The 22,624-nt window shown below is 42.6% G+C and overlaps 1 protein-coding gene and 1 pseudogene across 1 annotated transcript in view; one reads left to right on the forward strand and one right to left on the reverse strand.

The window, feature by feature from the left end:
- Positions 1 to 1,477: 1,477 nt before the first annotated feature.
- On the reverse strand, positions 1,478 to 4,283 carry LOC134482573 (small ribosomal subunit protein uS12-like; annotated as a pseudogene).
- Positions 4,284 to 4,354: 71 nt separating this feature from the next.
- Katna1 (katanin catalytic subunit A1) overlaps positions 4,355 to 22,624 on the forward strand; it is a 41,628-nt gene continuing 23,358 nt past the window's right edge. Inside the window, exons 1-3 of the mRNA NM_001004217.4 lie at positions 4,355 to 4,537; positions 19,637 to 19,811; positions 21,963 to 22,120. Coding sequence (NP_001004217.2) covers positions 19,644 to 19,811; positions 21,963 to 22,120 — 326 coding nt within the window. The 5' untranslated portion in view covers positions 4,355 to 4,537; positions 19,637 to 19,643. The remainder of the gene's footprint in view (positions 4,538 to 19,636; positions 19,812 to 21,962; positions 22,121 to 22,624) is intronic.

The following is a 22,624-nucleotide window of genomic DNA, read 5'->3' on the forward strand; positions in this document are numbered from 1 at the left end:
ATTACATAATGGATACCCATTGGCTTATGAACATCTACACAGAAAAGCCACAGTAGAATAGTTCTGTGTGGTATAATTTAAGAGTCAGTGAAATTGCCATCTTAGATTCACTAGACTTAACAACTTTGGGCCAGTAACATGGCTCAGAAGGTAAAGGCACGTGCTGCTATGTTTAATAACTTGGGGTCAATACCAGACCCCCAGGTGATGAAGGTTATCATCTGAAATTCACACGCATGCCACTGCATGTGGTACATGCAAGTCCCTTCCCCCCAACACACAACAAATAAATGGAAGGATTTTAATAAAAACCGGACTTCTGTGTATTCTAAGAGATGGCTCAAACTTTCTAAAAACATAAGGTTGATAGCTGAGCAAATTAATGAGCTGAACCCGAAAGCCCCTTTTAGTCTCCAATGAACTAGGAGAAGTATTTCTAATTTTTAAGAATGATTTTGTTTAGGGGATGGAGAGGTGGCTCAGTGGTTAGGAGCACTTGCTGCTTTTACAGAGAACACAAGTTTGGTTTCCAGCACCCACATAGGGGGGTTCTCAACCATCTATAATTCTCGTTTTGAGGGATCAGGTGCCCTTTTCTGGTCTCTACAGGCCCCAAGCACACACACACACACACACACACACACATGCAAGCAAAACATTCGTACATATAAAGATAAAATCTTGGAAAAGATTATGGCATCCCCATGTAAACATTGATTTTACTTATTGCGGTTTTATTTATTCTACAACTTTCTAATTGATGCCTACAATATGCTAGATATGATCTTCAATGTAATTTCGCCTACTGGAGCGAGAGACAGTAAACAAACATTGTCAGGAGTTGACCCTTTATGGTCATTCCCCTCCTGTGTAATTCCAGAGGTCACAATTCTTTGCAGCAACCATGTTTTCCCTTTCCTCAAAATTACTTCTCGTATTAGCTGCAACTTTATCTTCCTTTGGCTACATAATCTCTATCTTCATTTGAACGCTTCCTACTTTTCCTTTGCTTAGTTAATGAAGTTTAACTCTTTGGCTAGCACCTACCTTTCTACCTCTTTCCCTGTAGCTTCTTGGGTCACATTAGTCTGGCTGTTCGCCAGAAGAAGGAAAGGATACAGTCTCGTTCTCTAAGCCCCACTTGAGATGCACTTGTTTGAGCAACGGCTAGTGAGGCGGTAATGACTTATGAGCACGTAGCTTCTACACACTCTCTCCAGAGGACACTGCAGACCTGCACAAGCCTGTCCCTTTGAAGTTAGATTGGCCCCATGATTTGCTCAGGGTAATGAAATGTGAGGACACCTGACATGTATCCATCTATCTAGAAACTATGCAATTCATTCTCATTCATTCTCTCTCTCTCTCTCTCTCTCTCTCTCTCTCTCTCTCTCTTTCTCTCTCTCCCTCCCTCCCTCCCTCCTTCCCTTTTCTTCTCTTCCACCTCCTCCTTAGCATTTCTTTCCTTTTCCTTTCTTCTCCTTCATTCTCCTCCTCTTCTCCTCATTCCTTTTCCTTCTCTTTCTCCTCCTTTGAGACTGGGTTATCTCTAACTCTGGCTGTCCCAGAACTTGCTATACAGACCAGGATGGCTCAAACTCATAGGGATCCTCCTGTCTCTGCTTCCTGAGAGTAATGGGATTAAAGGTGTGCATTCCTGACCCCTGTCCTAGTCTGGGCTACTGTTACTGTGATAAAACACCATAACCAAAAGCAAGTTGGGGAGGGAAGTTTTATTCAGCCTACACTTGCACAATGTAGTCTGTCACTAAAGGAAGTCAGGACAGGAACTCAAACAGGGCAGGAACCTGGAGGCAGGAGCTGAAGCTTGGAGGGGTGCTGCTTACTGGATTGCTCTTCATGGCTTGCCCAGCCTGTTTTTTTTTTGTTGTTGTTGTTGTTTTGTTTTGTTTTGTTTGTTTGTAGAACCCAGAACCATGAGCCCAAGGAATATTTATTACTAGTTAAGAAAATGTCCTACACCTGGATCTCATGGAGGCATTTTCTCAATCGAGTCATCCTTTCAGATGACTCTAGCTTGTGACAAGTTGACATAAAACTGGACAGGACCCTTTATTTTGACTTTTATGGGTTCTAGTGATTGCATGAGCTGGTGAGCTGGGTAGAGCTAGGAAGACCTGGGATGCAGCTCAGCATAGAACTGGGCTCAGCACTGCAAAGGTAAAGAGGCAAAGTAGACAAGAAGAAAATTGTGTGACTGCTCTTGGGAAGCTGAGGCAGGAGGATCACCCTGGAGTTTGAGGTTCCCATGGGTTATATTAACTTCTTTATAAAAATAGAAGTTTGAAATCTCATGATTTCAGGGTAACTGTAACTGTATTTTTTTAAAAAAAAACTTGCAAAAGTAAATAAATAGAAGTAGTCACTGTGTCTTAGAGTTTCCATTGCTGTGAAGAGACACCATGAACATGGCAACTCTTATAAAGGTGAACATTTACTTGGGAATGGCCTACAGGTTCAGAGGCTCAGTCCATTATCATCAAAGAGGGAGCATGGCAGTGTCCAGGTAGGCATGGCCGGAAGAGCTGAGAGTTCTTTTTTTTATTATTATTATTACTGTGTTTTCATTTTCAAATTTTTATGATCTTGGTCTTTCCTTTTTGTCTTTGTACAGAGCCAAAAGAGACACACTGGCTACTTTAATAACCTTACAGCAGACTCCAGGAATATCACCCACAGCAGGACTTTTTTCACTAAATCCAGCAACCAGAACTTCATCATTTTCCCCAGTGAAGTTCAAGCTGCTGTCATTGGGCACGAATGCTGTGATCTTCTTGCTGTTCTTAATGAGCTACACCCTCACACACTTCCTGATGGCAGAATTTGGCTGTTTGGCTTCAACCCCTACTTTTTCCAGCACAATTCCCTTTGCATGAAAGGACCCCCAAATGGATTGGCCTTCAGGGCTCTGCCCAAGTGGGCTTTCTTGTATTGTTTATAATGCAGCTTCTGGTCCTGTCGGTGACTGCGGAGCTTCCGTGCAATACGGAGACCACGGCACTTGCCCATCTTCCCGGCACCACGGGCTCCGGGAGAGAGCGAGCTGAGAGTTCTACATCTTGTTTCAAAGGCAACCAGGAGAAGACTACTGTCTTCCAGGCAGCTAGGAGGAGGGTCTCAAAGCCCACCCCCACAGACACACAAGGCCACGCCTTCTAACCATGCCACTCCCAGGCCAAGCATGTTCAAACCACCACACACTGTAAGCCACCTTTTGGAGGTTTGTCTTTTTATTTAAAACATCTTCCTTGAAGGCAGGTATGGAAGCCTATACCTGTGATGGGGAATCTAAGGGCAGAGAAGTTCCGGACTATGATAGGTTACAGAGTGAGACCGTCTCAAGACAACAACAAAAACATCATTGAGGTATAACTTACATAAACTCAACTTCCAACATTCATTTCATGTACAAAAATGTACACCCGGGAAAACATCTCCACTGCAGAGCATCATCCCCAGCTCCTAACTCCCATACCAGGCTACTACTGATTACAGCTACTCAAGATTCATCCTGTAGATTCTAGGATTTTCTCTATTTTTAAGTATAGCATATACATCCATTTTGTACCTTTGAGAAGCTTTTCAACAATAATCGGGCTTTATAAATTAACAGGCCTTTGCATTCATATAGATGATTGTAAGTCCACCTCTTGGAGTACTTGATCTATCGCTAAATGGTCTTTTTCTATTCTTGCTGATGTATTGATTATAGTTTTCTGTGCTCTGTGACACTAATATTCACATCCACTAGAGCAGAATATATATTTTTCTATTTTGGGTGAAAAATTTAGGAAACCTTAAGCTCTGTAAAACATTATTTCACATATGCAATGGTTTGCCTGCATGTATTTAGGTGTACCAGTTGGTGCCTTGTGTCTTGTGAGATCAGAAGAGCACCCTGGATCCCCTGGAACTGGAAATAAAAATCCCACCTCTAGTGTGTCTTGAGAGGATTCCTGTTACGCCGTGGCATGGGTCCCAGGCTATATCTTCTAAGTACTGGGTTCTAAAGCAATATTTGTCATAAACGAATTGCTTGAGCACTGACACTCACCTGTAAGAGAGCACCCCTGACCTCCTAACCTCAGAGCAGCTTAGCATAGGTCGACTGGAAGGCAAAGGAAGAAGGCCTGAGAAGTAAAATGGTCCACAGGGTAGGAACTGAAGTGGGCGGGGTATTACCAAGCCCTTTGCGGTGCCAACCTCCATTTCCCACGCCTACTCCCATTCTCTAGCGGCCGCGCGGAGTGCGCAGACGCACCCAGAGCTTGGTCACGCCCCCTCCGCAGGTTCCGCCTGCGCGCGCACTCCTATACAGCCCTCACTTCCGGGTGTGGGAGGAGGACCCAGTAAGAGGGGCTTGCCGGGTTTGATTTCAAGTTGGCAGCGACCAAGAACTGCGGTGCCCGCGGGCCTCGACCGTGCGGCTCGCGGAGCTCCGAGCGAGACGCCGCGGCCCGGGCCTCATTCCCCGCCACGCGGCGGACAGCGTGTCCTGGAGCCTGGGCTGCACCAGGTGAGTGCTCGGGCCTCCGAGCTCCCTGTCGGACCAGAGAACGCTTTTGAAGCTTTCACCCCGAAGCTTCCGCCCGGTAAAATTCCGGAGCTTGCACGTTGGGATTCAGCATCTTTTCGTACAATTTGTTAGGTTGGAGTTGTACTGCATTTTGGTGGTTTACTTATTTCTGTTTTGTTTCTCCTTTGAATTTGCCTTTGTTTTTAGTTTTAAATGTATTGCTGTTGTGTGAGTATGATGTAGATGTGGGCGCGTGAGTGGAGGTCAGAGGACAGCTCTGTGGGGTTACTTCCCTCCATCCACCTCTACGGGGGTCTCAGAGTTGAACTCTGGTAGCCGGGCATGCTGGGCAAATCCCTTTACCAGCTGAGCCAACTTACTGGCGTTAGTAGTTGTTTTGCTGTTTTTAAGGGTGATAGTATTGATATTCTTTCTCTCTCCGTCTGTCTGTATTTCTGGCTTATTTAGAGACAGGGTTTCTCTGTGTAGCCCTAGCTATTCTGGATCTCGCTCTGTAGACCAGACTAGCCTCAGAGATTCGCCTACCTTTACCTCCTAGCGCTGGTGTGCGCCACCATGCCACTCTTGGGGGTTAGTTTCTTAATTTGACAGCCCAGTGTTCTCATGAAAGCTTATGCCCTTTTTGATTTGGCGCTGTAGAGAAACTTTATCCCTGGAAGCATTTGTTTCATTCAGTATGTGGGTGAAATTGCATACAAAGGTAGACTTGTAACTGTTGCCTTGATTGATTGATTGACAATGTCTCTTGTAGCCAAAACTGGCCCTTAACTCTTGATCCTCTTGCCTCTGCCTTGGACTGGACGTAGACTTGTAACTGTTGCCAGGCCTACCTTATTTGTTTGTTTGTTTGTTTATTTATAGACAGTGTCCTTTGTAGGGGAAACTTGCCCTGAACTTCTTCTGATCTTGCCTCTGCCTTGTGCTGGGATTACAGGCGGCTACACTACCCCCAGTTCAAACCTTATTTAGTAATCATTAGTACTTTTTATATAATTAACTCCCAACAGAATAGTGATGCCCCTTTTCCTTGATGGTACCCATTTATGTGTTCCCTTTAAACTTGGACCTTTAGTTCCTACTTGAAACATTGGTGCTTCATAAGGTGTGCACTTAGCAGATAGCAAGAACATATATTGTTATGTTACCAAAGGCCTAAATGTATTAGTATTTTGTTTTGTGAAGGAGATAGTTTGGTAATTAGTATGTTTTCATACCAAGAAATAAGAGAAAATTGCTGCAGTTGTTAACTTATGACATAGAAAAGAAGTCTGTTGATCAGCTTTCAACCTCTCAGACTACATAAATCTATGGCATTTATTATCCAAGAAGGCTATTAGGTAGGGGCGTGTGTGTGTGTGTCTGTCTGTCTGTCTGTCTGTCTGTGTAAATCTTCAAAGGATTCTGTATCTAATTTTGAGACTGATAACAAAAATCCTATAAATATTAAGGATCAGAGAATCTCATTGAACTTACTGCATTGAATTTCTGTTGACAATGGCGTGCTGATTTTTCTGTTCTACTTGACTGTGAAAAAAAGATAGCATGTCAAATCAGTATAGCCCACATAGATAATACGCTAAATAGATTTTACTGGTGGTGGTTCTTGATATGACTTTTAAGTTACCTGTTTCGTTCAGGATGAACTGAAAGCTTACCAATACCTATTAAGTGAATGTTTAAAAAAGATTTAGGGCTGGAGAGATGGCTCAGCGGTTAAGAGCACCGGACTACTCTTCCAGGGGTCCTGAGTTCAATTCCCAGCAACTACATGGTGGTTCACAACCATCTGTAAAGAGATCCGATGCCCTCTTCTGGTGTATCTGAAGACAGCTACAGTGTACTTATATATAATAAATGAATAAATCTTTTTTTTAAAAAAAAGCATGCTATTTATAAAAAAAAGAAAAAGAAAAAAAGATTTATTTATTTTTATGTGCATCGATGTTTTGCCTGCGTGTATGTCTATGCAAGGGTGTCAGATCCTCTGGAACTAGAGTTACAGACAGTTGTGAGCTGACATGTGGGTGCTGGGAATTGAACTGGGGTCCCCTGGTAAAGCAGCCAGTGCTGAGCCATCCCTCCAGCTCTTAGAGTGGATTTTTTTTTTCTGAAGAGTTCTGTGTGGATATGCATGCACACACCTTTTAGTAATGATAACTTTATTGTGCTTGAGTATGTTTCATCTGGCTCATCAAGAAAAAATCATCTCGGGTTGGGGATTTAGCTTAGTGGTAGAGCGCTTGCCTAGCAAGCACAAGGCCCTGGGTTCGGTCCCCAGCTCCGAAAAAAAAAAAAAGAAAAAGAAAAAGAAAAAAATCATCTCTGTTGTGTTGGGAGTTAAGTACATAAAAAGTACTAATAATGACTAAATAAAGGCTTGAACTGGGGGTGATGTAGCCACCTGTAGTCCCAGTACAAGGCAGAGGCAAGAGGATGAGAAACAGGAGTTACTGGGATTGTTGGTACTGGGAACCATACCTGGGTTCTCTATGCAGGAGCAGAAGCATTTTAACCACTACCCAGCAATCAGTGTCTCAAGCTCCCCCTTTTTTTGAAGAGTCATTTATTTTTGTTTATGAATACTTACTGCATGTATGTATGTGCACTGCATATGTGCCCGAGGAGGCCAGAAGTGGGCACTGAACCCTCAGGAACTGGAGCTCCAGGCAGTTGTGAGTGCTGGGACCAGAACCTACACCCTCAACACAGGGACTGGAGAGTTGGCTCAGTATTTCAGAGCAGTTGGTTCTCTCCTTCCATCTACAGATGAGGCTGCTGGTGTTATTCTGGGTGCCAGGGGCCTTCACACGCTAAGCCATCTTGCCAGCCCCATGGCAGGCCTTATGTGTTTTAATTTTCCTTTTTTTTTTCTATGCACTGATCGTTTAATTTTTTAATGTTTAGACTGATTGTTTAATTTTTTAATTTTTGCTTTTACTTTTTGTACTACTGTGGATCAAACCCAGGGCCTTGCACATAAGCCGTTACTCACACACTTGAGTTTCATCCCCGGTCTATGCAGATAAATATTCAAAGATTTTTAGCCTTCCAGAATTGGTGAGAAGTGAGGATGTGTGTGTGTGTGTGTGTGTGTGTGTGTGTGTGTGTGTGTGAATAGAATCTACAAGAGATATTTCTGTATCTGATTTTGCAACTGAAATCAAAATTCTGATAAATATTAAGGATCAGAAAATCTTGTTGAATTTACTGTATTGTCATATAAAACTGATATGCTTTAGAAACATTCTGGCTTCCTATGCTCTCCCATTAAAATAAGGTAAAATAAATAAACAAAAACTTAAAAGAATTTTAAAGTCTAGTTTCTTCGTTTTATTTTTGTCCTTAGCATAATTGCTACACCGTTACTACTATTTTAAAATATTTTTACTTTCTGAAAATTTCATATATTTATACCATGTTCATTGATTGTATCCATTCAACACTACCTCCAACACCCCCAAGTGTTTCCATCTCCCCAACTTCAGATCCCACATTGTTTTATTAATAAATCCCCATTGTTACTAATAAACCCTTGAGTTCAGTTAGTGCTGTCTGTGTGGTCTGTGTGCACATGGGTGGCCGACCGGCCATCATCCATGGCCTCAAAGGACAGTGACTGTTCTTGTCAGCCACTGACTGCCAGTAACTAACTCCTCACGTTCTAGAGGTAAGTTTCCTGAAATTGCTTGTTTGTCCCTAGCACATTTGAGGGTGCTTTGCCAGGCAAATCTGGCAGCCTAAGTTCAACACCTGAAACCAAGAGAATCCACTTCACAGTTTGTCCTCTGACCTCCGCACCTGCACTGTGCCACACACTTGTTTTTTCTTAGAAAGGAAGTTTATTGCTAGTATTCGTTTTTGTGTGTATGTTTGAAACAGACCGTCATGTAGTCCAGGCTGGCTCTGCAGCCAACGACGACTCTGCCTTCACCACCTCAGCTGCCCATCCACTTCTGTCTTTATCTTCAAAGCAATTCTTTTACAACCCATTGATTGCTCTGTAAATGTCTCTTGAATGATTGACCTGTGCATTTTGCATTAAAAATGGCAGTCCAGCCTTACATAGAGATTAGACAGCTATGGTGGCCTGTGTACATGTGGACGGGGTGGGGCTGGGATCATGCTGGTGGTGAGATCTTAGCGCTCAGTTTGGATTCACTGCCTCTTCTGGAGCTCCTTAGTTGCTGGTTTTTCCAGTTGTATGCGGGCGGGGGGCAGTATTTTGTCTCTTTGTAGAGGAACTTTACTTGTTAAGATATTAATATTGCTTAAAATAGCTGAAAGTTTTTTTTTTTTTGGTATGTAATTAAATTTGTGCTTAAATTCCTGTCGTAGCTTGTTGGCTACAATTATACTTATCTGGTAAACAAACAGCGTGTTGGGTAGTGTAAAGGAAGGCTTGAGTAAGATGAAGAGGCAGACTGTCTTTCTAAGAACGAAGATTCTCAATCTTGAGGCAACTGGTTTTGTTTTGTGTGTGGGGGTGTGGAGGGGTTGAAAGGAAAAAGTTTAAAAACTGCCCCCTAGACAAAAGTTGAAGCCAAAATCGGGCCCTGGAACTAGCTGATCACAGAAAGAGTAATTGCACCAGCTGGGTCACTTTGTTCCAGCTGACCCTAATAGCAGCTGCTGCGTGGGATGCGAGTCTCGACCCCAGTGCACTGGTTTCTGTCGTCCCTATTCATAAACCTCGTGTGACTGCAGCAAGGACGGTCTCTCGTGAGTTCTTGGGGGGCCGCGTCATCCCAAGACTTGAGTGAGGGTCCCCCTGCTCCGGGGGTCTTTCAGGGTTACATTAACCTGGAGCCAGTGGGTACTGTTTATAACTAATAGTAGTTAAAACCTTGTCTAGTAGCTTTTTCCCCTTACATAGACTCTTCCTCAAATTTTGCCAGACACTATGCTAGATAAACCCAGTTTCTGTTCTTCTGCAGTGGAATATGAGCAATGATAAGGGAAATTGGAGAATGTCAAAAATACAGGGGTTAATATTCTTGCTTGATACTGCTGGAGTAATAGAAAATGATAATTTTTATCTAACTTTTAGTGAAATAAGGGTGTTTTGGCAATGTATTCATAAACTTTCTTTGTTGGTAGCCAAGGACTTTGCATGTCATCTTTTAGTGTAGCCTTTGATCGATGTTGCATTATTTGTTAGAAAAATATCAAGCCAGGCATGGAAGCTCATACCTGTAATCCTGGCACTTGGGGGACTGAGCAAGAGCGCCAGTGTGGTTTTAGGCTGACCAGAGCTAATATGATATCCTTACTTCCCTCCCTAAAGAAAAGAAACTGATTGGCTTGAGAAACTCAAAACAGTATACCATTGAAGAAGGCTGGAAAAACTTCTTTGGGCTTTGAGCCCTGGCCATGACTATCCAAAAAAAAAAAAAAAAAAAAAAAAGTCAGACCTGCTGTCCTGGCCATACAGATCCACTGTACACTTATAGAGCTGGCCAGGCTCCTCTCTTCCAGTGCGGCTGTACAAACTAGGCATTGCTATCGGGCAAAGATAGTTTCAAGGCAGAAGTGATCACACAAGAATCAAATGGGCCTGGAGAGATGGCTTAGTCTTCCAGAGGATCCAGGTTCAGTTTCCAGCTCCCATGTAACTGCTTCAAGCATCTGCAATGTCAGTGTCAGGGGATGTGATGCCTCCCTTTGCCCTCTGTGGGCACTGCATACACTAGGTGCACAAACGTTCAGGCAGAACACCTTAGTGCATAAAATCTCAACAAAAGAATAAAATGGTAGCCTCAGCTTGATGGGGATCAGAGGCTAGACCCAGGGAGGGGGTTTGTAGTTAAGGCAACCCTAGCAGCAGTAGGTATTTTGATATGTGTGTGTCAAGCATGGTCCTGCGTGCTAAGGGTACAGCGGTTAACAGAAGAAAGCTGTGGGCTTCGCTCTGCAGCTTACTGAGGTGCAGCACGAGCGGTCACAGCTTCTGCCGCACGTTTCTCTTGGGATTTTTCCTTCAGATGCTGTAAGGTGGCATTAGGTGAGGCCTGACCTGTATTGCTGTGCAGTCATCGGTTACTGCATAGCCTAGTGTTAAAGCACAGGAGTGTGTGCTTCGTGGCTGCCTCTGATTCAGTCTTCCACAAAGCTGTAATGACGTCATCCAGGGCGTCAGTCATCTCCAGACACCTCTTTGGTTAAAGGAGGATTCAAGCTCATTCATAGTGTTAACAGGATTTAACCGCTCCTCTTCACTTACTTCGAGAACCTTGGTTCATCACTAATTGCTGGCCTGGGACCTCCCTCATTTCTTGTGGTGTGAGCCTCTTCACAGAGGAGCTTGCCGCCTAATAGCTGGTTTCCCTTTGAGCAGATTCAAAAGAATCAGTGAAGGGAAATCCCACCCAACCTTTGTGCCTACTTACAAGCACAAATTCAAGGTCTCATATAGCCCAGGTTGGCCTTAAGCTCAATACACAGCTGAGGGTGGCTTTGAACTCCTAAATGCTAGGATTACAGGTGTGTGCCTTTGCACCTGATTCTTTGACTCGCTTTTTCCTCCTCACCCTCTTTAGACTGGCACATTCAATATACAGATATGCGTGCACATATTAAAGTGAGTGCTTATGTAGCATACGTAATTTTTACTTTAATCAAATGGTATTCAAATTAGACGTTGTTCTATGTCTAAGATTTTTGTTTCCCAACACTTTATTTTTGATGATCTATTCATGTTGCTGTTTATAAAGTTGTTCATTGCTTCCATGTACTATAGATGTACGACTGGGGCCTTTTCTATGCTTATTATCCCATTTAGCTGCCAAATAGACACAGACTTTAAATTTATTAAAAGGCTTCAAGCGCTGTAGCTGGACAGATACTTGTCTATTCTAACCCAACCATGCTGGCCTGGACCTCTGTCCAGCCACATGGCCCCATCTGAGTCTTGCCCTGGCTTACTCTGCTCCATGAGTCCTCATGACAACTACCTTGGTGATCTGCTTGTGGTAAATCCTCATGGTCCATCTCCCGTCTCTCCCTCTCCTTCCCTCTCCTTCCCTCTCCTGGAACCCCCTGACTGGTATCAGAAGTCCTGCTTCCCCTCTCCTCCTGCCCAGCTATTGGCTGAACAGAACTTTATTAACCAATTAGATGTGATGGAAAACAATTTTTACACATCAAGAGAGGAGATGCTTCAGTAATCATGATGGTGGCAATGCCTGAACTGCAACCAGATCTCTGGGCACAGAAGTCAGCATCCCCAACAATGTACTATATATTTAACTATGTTCTTTACCACATTTTCTTAACAGAGTTTCTCCAACCATTTTTGTACTCATTTGCATCGGTACACATAACACAGGGGATTTTGTTCCCCTGCTTTCAACTGCTTGAGTCTTCACATAATTCTGTCATTAACATCTAGAATCAAGTTGCTTCGGGAGTCACTGGGGGCTTCCTCTGGAATCTTTACAGAGGACTGAGATTGCTTGTTATAACATTTCTGCATAGGGCCATTGATAAATATACACAAGATATCCCTAAGTTTTGCCAGATTGTTCTTTATTCCCACAAACTGTGAGGCATCCTGTCTCCCCAAATCCATGCTCATATTTAGCATTATTGAGTTTACTATATTTTTAAGATAGCTTTATTTTTTTATCTGTATAGGTGTGTACTTGCATGGGTGTATGTACACCACTTGCAGGCAAGTGTCCATGGAGGCAAGAGGATGTTGGATCCCTCAACTGCAGTTACAGGCAGTTGTGAGATGTCTGCTATGGGAAGTGGAGTCCTAATCCAGGTCTTCTACAAGAGCAGCAAGTGCTCTAACCACTGGGCCATCTCTCTAGCCTCCAGTTTACTATATTTTTAAGTTTCATAAATGTAAAAGAATGGCTTACGAATGTCCATACTTGTTTAAACATTTGAATTTTCCCTTTTCTGACTTGATTTTTATGTTCTTTACCCCTTTTTTATGTAAAATACTCTGTCCTTTAGTGTAAGGAATTAAAGTGATATATTTTTCTGATCTTAAGTTATCCTTATATTCCTGGGATAAACCTTTCTAGATTCTGGTGTGTGTGTGTGTGTGTGTGTGTCTGTCTGTCTGTCTGTCTGTCTGTCTGTGTCTGTGTGCTGGTTTAAGATTCCTATCTGTAAGAAATTCACGTCATACTGTTCTTACTCGGATTCAGAATTGAAACCCACGAGAGGAGTTGGTCAGAAGACCAAGCATAGTGCAGCAGTAGAATGTCGAGCATGTGCAAGGGCCTGGCTTCCACCAGCACAGCCAAGAGAAAGGAGGAGCGTGGTCAATTTTCCCTTGTTTTCTCTTTCAACTTTGATGTAACTGGAGTTCTTGCTGTTTAGAAGGTAGGTACAATGTACCCGTAGAAGCTGAGGAGATGGCTCAGGCGCTAAAGTGCTTGCCAGCAAGCAGAGACATCCGGGTTGGATCTCAGAAGCCACTGGGTATGAAAGCACATGCCTCTAATCTCAGTGCTGGGGAGGTAGAGACAGGAGAATCCTTGAGACCTGCAGGCCAGCCAAGCTAGCCAGTCAGGAAGCCCTCGGTTTAGTAAGAGACCCTGTCTTAAAAAAATAAGGTGGAGAGCACTTTAGGAAGATGTGTGTCCACCCCCACCCACTTACTTTAACCCCCCTCCCCCACACACTCCAATCCTCCCCAACCCATTCCCCACACACACACATGTAAAAAACATCCTGAAGTTTTGGTTTTTGATGCTTGTTTTGTTTTTTTCAAGACAGGGTTTCTCTGTGTGCACTGGCTGCTCTAGAACTTGCTTTGTAGACCTTGCTGGTCTTCAACTCACAGATAATCCATCCCATCTGACTCTGCTTCCAGAGTGTTGGGAGTAAGAGTATCTGCTGCTGTGCCCAGTTCGCCCTAAAGTTTGTGCGTGCGTGTGGGGGTGGTTACTGTTGTTTTTTGTTTTTTAGGTTTATGTATTTAATTTAAGTATAGAGCACACTGTCACTCTCTTCAGACACACCAGAAGAGGGCATCAGATCTCATTACAGATGGTTGTGAGCCACCATGTGGTTGCTGGGAATTGAACTCAGGACCTCTGGAAGAGCAACCAGTGCTCTTAACCGCTGAGCCATCTCTCCACCTTTTATCCTAAAGTTTCTAAAGAAGGACTTTTTATTACAGTTATTATGGTCTCGGTCGGTCGGTCGGTCTCTCTCTCTCTCTCTCTCTCTCTCTCTCTCTCTCTCTCTCTCATTTCATGATGTAGCACTGGTAGTCTGGAGCCTGCTGTCTATGTAGACCAGGCTGGCTATAAACTCAAAGATCCACCTGCCTCTGCTTCCATAGTGCTAGGATTAATGGTATTAACCAGACCTGGCTAAAATTTTATTTTTTAAACAGTGAAAGAAAGAAAAAATCCATTTCCTTTTGTCTTAAATTGTGTTATATTTTCATTTTTACTTAGATTTTTTTCCCCTTACATACCGTTTTGGTTTTTTTTTTTTTTCATGATTAGAATACTAGCAAAGAACTATTTTCAGTTTTTCAAAGATTCAGGTTTTAGTTTTAGAATTCTTTTCCAATTTTGGGGGGCGGGGTTCCTTGGTTTTTTATTAAGTTTGACCCTTTCCTTATTTCTATATTCTCTAGTGACCTTTAGCCTACTGTTCATCTTTTTCCAGTGTCCTGTGTTGGTAGTTGTGGTCACGTTTGTTCTGTCTTACAGTAGTGGGTGGAGAGAGTTTCTTCCCTGGTGCTCATCCCTCCCCAGCACTTAGATACTGTGTGCTTGTCCCTGAGTGGTTAGCATCCTTCTCCTGGAATAGGTTTTCTTAGTTGCGGTCCTTCAGTCTGTGGTGAGGAAGAAGAAGATGACAGCACCTGGAGAGTTGCTGCACCCCTGCTCTTGCTGGCTCTGCACTCTGCGGCCCCTGCTGTCTGCGTCTGACTGACAGCACTGCTGGTGCTCTGCCCTGTGCTGAGCAGAGGGGTAGGAAAACAGTGCCAGGAGAATGAAACTTAGAAAACTGTCTTAGGTCTGTTTCCTCAGAGGCTGTTGTTCCTCCCCACTCACACTGGGACCCAGTCATTTCCCTAGTTTTCAGAATGTTCTGTGGTGCTAAGGTCTTCCTTAACTGCCTGTGACTCCCTTGGGTTGGTTCAGTAAGGTACTGGCATCTATCTGGGCTTTTTGTGTTTTCCTTGTGTGTGGAAATTGAGTCTGATAATTAGATGAACTATTATGAGTTTGACGATTCTAATACAGCACCTAATATGCAGCTCATGACATGTTTTAATCAAACCTAGCTCAGAAACTGGTTAGTACTTATAACTGGTTAGTACTTATAGCTGGTTAACACTTATAACTGACATGTTTTAATTAAACCTAGCTCAGAAACTGGTTAGTACTTATATCAGCAGGATAAAGGGTGAGACCTGAGGGACAGCACAGAGCGCAGGTCTGCGGTTGGAGTGATCCCGACATCCTTTCTTTCAGCTGAGGCTGTAACACCATCTCCTGATAAGGTGTCTTGTGTGGAATGCAGTGCTAGCCTCATGTGCTCTCGTATATAGTGTTCATCTTAGCTCTTCCCGCAGCTCATATTTCCTATTGCTTCCCATAATTTGGCTACTTGGCAGAGAATCCTAGTAGCCAGTCTCCTTGATACCTGAGATGCCTGCCCACCGGACCAAACATTCTACTTAAAATTATACTGGAAGGAATTTATTTGACATGTTCTTTCAAGGAAGTCTTGTCCAAAAAATAAAGAAAATAAGAAAGATTGTCTCTTGTCTAGTGAAGTATGGTGGCACATGCTAGGATTCCTCCCACTTGAGAGACCGAGGCAGGAGGATTGCCAGTTAGAGGCCAACCTGGGTTATAATAAGTATGAAGCCAGTCTGTCTCAAAAAACCAAAGAGGAAAAAAAACAAATCATTTAACTTGTGTTGCTGTAAAATTATAAAAAGGGCTTTCTTTTATCCCGCACTAGATCCGGCACCGCAGTGCCCCAAGATATCTGGTAGACATCTTCATCTCAGTCAGCAAAGCGTCTCACCCGCTCTGCTCCATCCCATAACACACTGCCAGTGGCTTCTCTCTGAGCCTGGCGACAATCGCTCTCCCCGTCCCCACCTCCCAAGGCAGGTGCCACCATGCCAGACATATTTATCTCCGTTCCGTGACGGCCCAGTGTCCCCAGCCACCACATTCTCTTGAACTTAAATCGCCACATGAAAGAACACACAACACATAACCTCTGATCCAATTGGTAAGATATAATTGCCCCTAGTAATACGAAGCCTTGTGCACATCCATCCCTTAAGAATATTCATAACAACCTGTAAATGTGCAGAGAGGAATCTTAACATCAGCCTCCATGTTCTCTCCACTGCTTCTCCTGCCTCTCTCCAGTCTCCTCCTCCTCTCTAAAACTTTTCTCCCATCCATCCCTCCTGCTCGACCAATGACAGGCCTCGTTCTATCTTGTACCTGCCTTCTCCTGTATGATATCCTACATTTCACCCTTTTCGTCTAACTTAAAAAAAAAAAACAACTTTATTCGCAAATATAAACTGAGCATGACTATTATTCTGTAATTGTAAGACTAAAACATAACTAACACCCAGTCCAACAATTTATCAGTTAAACAGAACATTTAGTTATCCATTCCAGCTTAAGAAAGGCTTAAAATCTAAGTTATATCCTGGCTAGCTTGTATACTATCTGATAACTATCTAATAAAATATGTATTTTCAGAGTTAAATGGCCTGATAGGCTATGAGAATATAATCAGTCTTCAACCCCATCAGAAATCTGAGAATGACCAATTATCTGTAAACATAGGGAGCCTAACATGGCTTCCAGAACTGAGAGGTTGTAGAGACAAATCTCCATTAGCACCATCCTCTGTTAGCAACATATGAGCGCAAGTCTTCAGCCTTCTGGCCCCAAATCAACTGACAGACTCTTGAAATGCAGAAACCACGAAGGGCTGATAAATCTGGCTTGGTAGAGATTATCAGTCAACAACTGTTCTGCATAAAGTGTCCCGTTTTGGACAGTATAGTCTGTAGGTGAAACAGGCAGTTTTGTCCAGTGGCTGCCTAGCCACAAAGTATTGCCTCACCTGGAGGTAGAGATGCTCAATTTCTTGCTTAAATCTGCCAAAGGGGAACTGTAGGAGCAGATATGTCTCAACCAAAGATAAATAACTTTAAATCTCATATTTTGTGGATTTCTGACGTTTTTGAAAACCATCTATCTGTATAAGGTAACCTGGACTGTTGTCCATTTATTATCTTATTATCTTGAAAGTATTCTAACAAACTTAGAACCATGAATTTGCTATTTGACCCTTAATTCACATGTGTAATCAACTCAGAAGTTTGTAATGGTATCTATAGAAGGACTGTAAAACCTTGTACTTTTAAACTTTTTTAACAAATAAATTCTATACCAAAGCAAAGATATGATTTTAGCTTAGTTACCAAATGAGATTATGACTGTACAACTCAATCTAGCTAATTCCTCCCTGTTAAATTACAACCATTTCTAAATTCCTCATAAAAACAACCTTAGAATAACCACTTTCAGCCCCCAAAAGTCCAGGGAATTGGGGCAATGACTCTTCAATAACTTCTTCAAGCTGTACGTGGGCATTGAGATATCCTTGGGGGGGTAGGGGGTAGGAAAAATGGAGCAAATGTTGTAGCTGGATGTGTATCTTGACTGGACCCAGCTGAAAGTCCTTGAGATCAGGAATCCAAGTAGGTACATTCTGCAAAATATAATTCTCAAGACAAAAGTTTAGAATCGAGCTATCTTTTTGTTTGATTCTCTTGAATCTAGGCAATCTCCTCCTCTCAAATCTGATCCGTATGACTCTGAGGTTTCCTGAGCCTAATCACCATTTTTTAAAAACACACCCATTCTTCCTTCTCGTCCAGTGATGGGCCTCATTCAGTCTTGTATGACATCCTACAAACTTGTTCTTGACCATGGGTGACACGATGAGTTGAGAAGCACAGGTAGTGTGGATAGATTAAGCTGGGGCGGGGTTCCTACACAGAAGAAAATATTTATGTGAATGTGTGTGCGTGTAATGACAGTGGAGGTCAGAAGTGGGCTTTGGATCTCCTGACACTGTAGTTACAGACAGTTTGAGTGTGCAAGAACAGTAGGTGCTCTAATCACAGCTATGTTCCAGCCCCGTGATGATCCATTACTGCCCAACAGCTCCCATTTGAATATTCTCCCGATACACTAAAGGAGTAAAAAAAATCACTTCATTTCCCTCATCCTCCTCTGCCCTCTTGGTTTTCCTGTGATCCTTGGTTGCCAGGATACTTCTCTTAAGTCTAAACTCAAGGAACGGACGCCCAAGCAGCTGGCAGTTCTTCCCCCACAGTGTTGACGCAGATCCTTCCAACCATCTTCTGCTATTAACTGCACTTAACAGAGTAGCACTCATTGTCCCCATTTATCAAGTGCTACTTTTAATGCTTTACTTCTGTCCATCTCTGCATATCCATCATGTGCAGAGTAGTCACTGAAGACATACTTCTCTGTGGGAAAGTATGATCTGGCTTCCATCTCAGGACCTTCCTTCCTTGTACTCCAAGTGCTGGATTTAGAAGCCTGAGCCGTCGTGCACCACTTTGTACTAGGGATTGAGTGTAGGACCTCGTGCATGCTAGTTAAGTGCTCCTTTATTGAGCTATGTCCCCAGCACCCATTTCCTTTTCATGTTTGCTAGGAGACGTGGTCTGACTGAGTCGCTCAGGCTCACTTTGCACTTGCTGTGTTTCCCAGGCTGGCCTCAAACTTTCAATTCTACTACTTCAGTTCTCAAGTAATGGGTATTACAGGCATCCACCACAGCATCTCCTAGTCACTTTTTACTGGTTATGTCACCTTGGAAGTAGTTACTGGTCCAGTTACAATTTAACAGTTGAGACTTGTCTAACTTCAAAACCCATATACTATCTGCTAATTTGTACTACTTCTCAAAACCAGGCCCAGGAATGAGCATTAGTTCTGCAGATGTTTAGAAAAACATGTGTCCTGCACGGAAGATACAATTCTAAAAGTTTTACATGTAGATCTTATGCTCATAGAACTTAGTCAAGTAGAGATAAATGTAGAGTGACTGTAGTCAAATGTCTTGATAAAAGTTCCTGTAAAATGCCGAAAGACCTACATAAGCAAACATTTGTTTTGAACTGAGTTAACCCAAAAAGTAATATTTGAGCTAGCCTTCTAGGTGGAGCTTAGACGTGGGTATTAAAATCAAGCATGTTTGTATGTATGTATGGGTTTTATTTTTGATGGTACTATAATTTGAAGTTAAGACATTGCCTTACATGTACTTTATGTCTAAATTCTTATCTCCAGCCCAACCTGTTTTGTTTGTCATGTGTTGTTGTTTATGTGTCTGTTTGCTACTGAGCATCGAACCAAGGGCCTTAACGCATGCTAGGAAAGAAATCTAGCACTGAACTGAACTTGATTTCTAAGTTGCATGCTGTTTCTTTAAGGATGAGAATTGTGAGTGAATGTAGAGATGGTGTTACCTGTGTTATGGTAAACTTCATTTGTAAAAATGATTTGTTCAGACTGGTGAAATGGCTCAGTGCTTAAGAGCACTGGCTGTGTTTCCGGGGGCCTGGAACAATTCTCAGTGCACACATTGTAGCTCACAACCATCTGTAACTCCAGACTCTGAGTATCAAACACTTTCTTCTGGCCTCTGCACATACTGCATGCACATGGTACGTAGACATGTATAGAGACAGAATACTCATACATGTGAATGAGTTATTTAAATAATACTTAGTAAATAAATCAGTTAAAATGTGATATTTTGTCAGTTTAGGGGCAGGTGTGTGCTGTGGTATGTTTACATGGAGGTTAGAATGGCTTTGTGGATTTGGTTTTCTCGTTTCATCTTTACTTGGGTTCATTGCATTAAAGTTGGGTCATGTACTAAGTGGTCTCACTGGCTCCAATGTGAACTTCCTTATTAAAGGAGTCCTGGAAAGTATATTTTTAAGAAACTGAGTAATTATTTTTAAGAGATGTATAACACCAAAATGTCTCTTGTTTCTTCTTTTCTTAGCTTACGGATGAGCATGAGTCTTCTAATGATTACTGAGAATGTAAAATTGGCTCGTGAGTATGCATTGCTGGGAAACTATGACTCTGCAATGGTCTATTATCAGGGAGTTCTTGACCAAATTAACAAGTATCTATACTCAGTCAAAGATACACACCTCCATCAGAAATGGCAACAGGTAAGAGTCCTGGCTGCTTGTTTAATACTAAGAAATTTACATTGATGTTCAATGCTGTACATACACTAAGAGAGAACAGTAGTCTGGTTGGTTGGTTTTGGTTTTTTGAGACATGGGTCCTTTTTGTGGCTTTGGTTGTGCTAGAAGTAGCTCTGTAGACTAGGCTAGCTTCAAACTCACAGAGATTCACCTGCTTCTGCCTCCTGAGTGTTGGAAGTAAAGGCATTCACCATCACTACCAGGCCTCAGAGAGAATAGTTTTATTAATGTGGATTTTTATACAGCATTATTTGAAACTTCACATGAGTGATTAGTCAGGATTCTCTAAAGGAACAGTACTGATAGAATGAATATATTATATTCATATATATATTCATTTATTATATGTATGAGAGATTTATTAGTGTTGCTTACAGGCTGTAGTTCTGCTAGTCCAACAGTAGTTGTCTCTCAGTGGGAAGTAAAAAGACAAAGAAACAAGGCTGGACGTCTCAGCTGGTCTAAAGCTGGAGTTCCAAAGAAGTGTGCTCTGTTGCCAGTAAAGCGAGGAGGAGTCAACGGGCCAAGAGCAAAGCTTTTCTTCCTTGTCCTTTTTATAGGCTGCCATGAGTAGGCACAGTCCAGATTTAGTGTAGGTCTTCCTGCTTTTATGACCCAGTTAACTAAAAATCCTCACAGGTATGTCCAGTGACTCCGGATTTTAGTTAATTCCAGATGTAGTCAAGTTAACCACCAAGAGAAGCCGTCACATGAGCAACCGCCCCTTACAAAGCATCAGCAGTGCTAAGCTCTGCTTCATTCTTCTAATTATTGCACTCTAATGATAGTTTTAAAGCAGTCGGCTTTTTCTTTACCTCCATTCTTCCTTTGAGGCACTGGGTGGCTCTGGCTGTCCTGGGTTTGCTGTGTGGGCTATGATAGCCTCACACTCAGTCCTCTAGCCTGTCCTAGGGTTGATGTCATGCCCCGCCATACCCAGGCCCCACAGTGGACTTTATAAAGACATCGGTGAGATTGCAAATGACAGCAGATTCTTTAAGAACCTTATTTCCTACAGAACTTTACAAAGCTGATCATATTTGAATCCTGCTTAAGGAATTTTAGACACTAAGGACCAGAAGAAAACTGAAGTTGGAAACCATAGAATTCATCAGTTTTGTCCAGGGCAGCATTTACCAGGGTTCAGTTGTCTTAACGGGAACGGGTGTTACAGGATTAATGGTCCTTTTGAGCTGAACTCGTATGTGAACTTGTATTACTCCTAGCTACTGTTTAAATACATACCACATTTGTCTGTAATGTTTGGAGAGCAGTGTCCTGTTGCTGAAGTGAACTTTTTCTTAAATCTGACTATATTTATGTTACCAGGAGGGAAACCTACTTTAAAAATATGTAAATCACTTGAAGTGTATAGTCCAGTAATGTTAAATACATTCAGACGTTGTACCATTACGCCATATAACGGAATTTGACTGTAGTTTTAAAAGTTCTCCAAGCCCAGTAAGACGATGCACCCTACAATGCTTGCACTTTGGAGGCTCAGGCAGGAAGACAGTGACTTTGAGGTCACTGTTCAGTACTCATGGAATCCTACCCTAAAAGTCAAAATCAGTTAATTAAACAGTATAAAAACCATCAAAAGGCAGCTTGCTCAAGTTTCATTTTCATCAAATTTGAAAGTTGCAGCTAACCTTTCAGTTGCTAAACACTTTAAATAAGAATTATGTGGGTAGCAATTCAGCCAGGATTTGTTTTAAAGGATTTATTTTTATTTTATGTGGTTGAGTGTTTTGCCTGCATGCAAGGTGCCTTACATTGCCCAAGGAGGCCAGAAGAGGGCATCAGATCCCTTAGAACTGGAGTTGCAGATGATTGTGAGCTGCTATGTAGGTGCTGAGAATCAGTCTAGGTCCCCATGGAAGAGCAGCCTGTTAGCCTGTGAGACATTTCTCCAGTGCCTTCGTCAGCAGCTTCATTCATGCTTTCAGAATTAATTTTGCAATTGAAACAGAAAATAAACAAATCATTGCAGTTGCATGAAGATATGTGATGTCTGCTGACTGTCCTTCAGAGTGGAGACTGTGACAGAAAACTGTCCTGAGTTTAATGTCAGCAGTGATTTAGAGTCTTAATCTTCTTCCTTGAAACCAGGTTTGGCAGGAAATAAACGTGGAAGCTAAGCATGTTAAGGAGATCATGAAAACACTGGAGAGCTTTAAACTGGACAGCACTTCTTTGAAAGCTGCACAGCATGAGCTTCCGTCCTCGGAAGGAGAAGTCTGGTCTTTGCCGGTACCTGTTGAAAGGAGGTGAGTGCAGACTGTAAGAAATCAAGAGCCCAGGGAGCTGGCAGCCTCGCCCTGCTGCATATCTAGGAGGACTGAGTTGCTGGAGGCAGGGCTGGAGGGGAGGTTTGTACTGAGATGCCTTTTAGAATTGTTTAAATGTGTATCATAAATTTAAACTGGTGGAAACTTGCCAGAATGAGGCTTTGGTGCATGGGCTAAAAAGTAGCGACTCAGTGTTGTCTTAGGAACTAATGTGTCTACTCTTTGTAGCTGTTGGAAAATCATGTATGCTGTGTGTAGACCTCAGATTTTTTTCTTATGTAAAGTGAGAAAGTTAGACTGACAAGTTTTTGAGCCTGCTTGGTTTTGCTTGCCAGTTTTACCCTGTTTTCTGCTACCAAGTGACAGCAAATGGATAATCAATTGAGTGCCAGGTGGTGGTGACATACGCCTTTAATCCCAGCACTCAGGGGGCAGAGGCAGGCGGATCGCTGAGTTCAAGGGTACCCTGGTCTACAGAGCAAG

This window comes from Rattus norvegicus, chromosome 1 (assembly GCF_036323735.1).
Source record: "Rattus norvegicus strain BN/NHsdMcwi chromosome 1, GRCr8, whole genome shotgun sequence".
Classification (NCBI taxonomy): domain Eukaryota; kingdom Metazoa; phylum Chordata; class Mammalia; order Rodentia; family Muridae; genus Rattus; species Rattus norvegicus.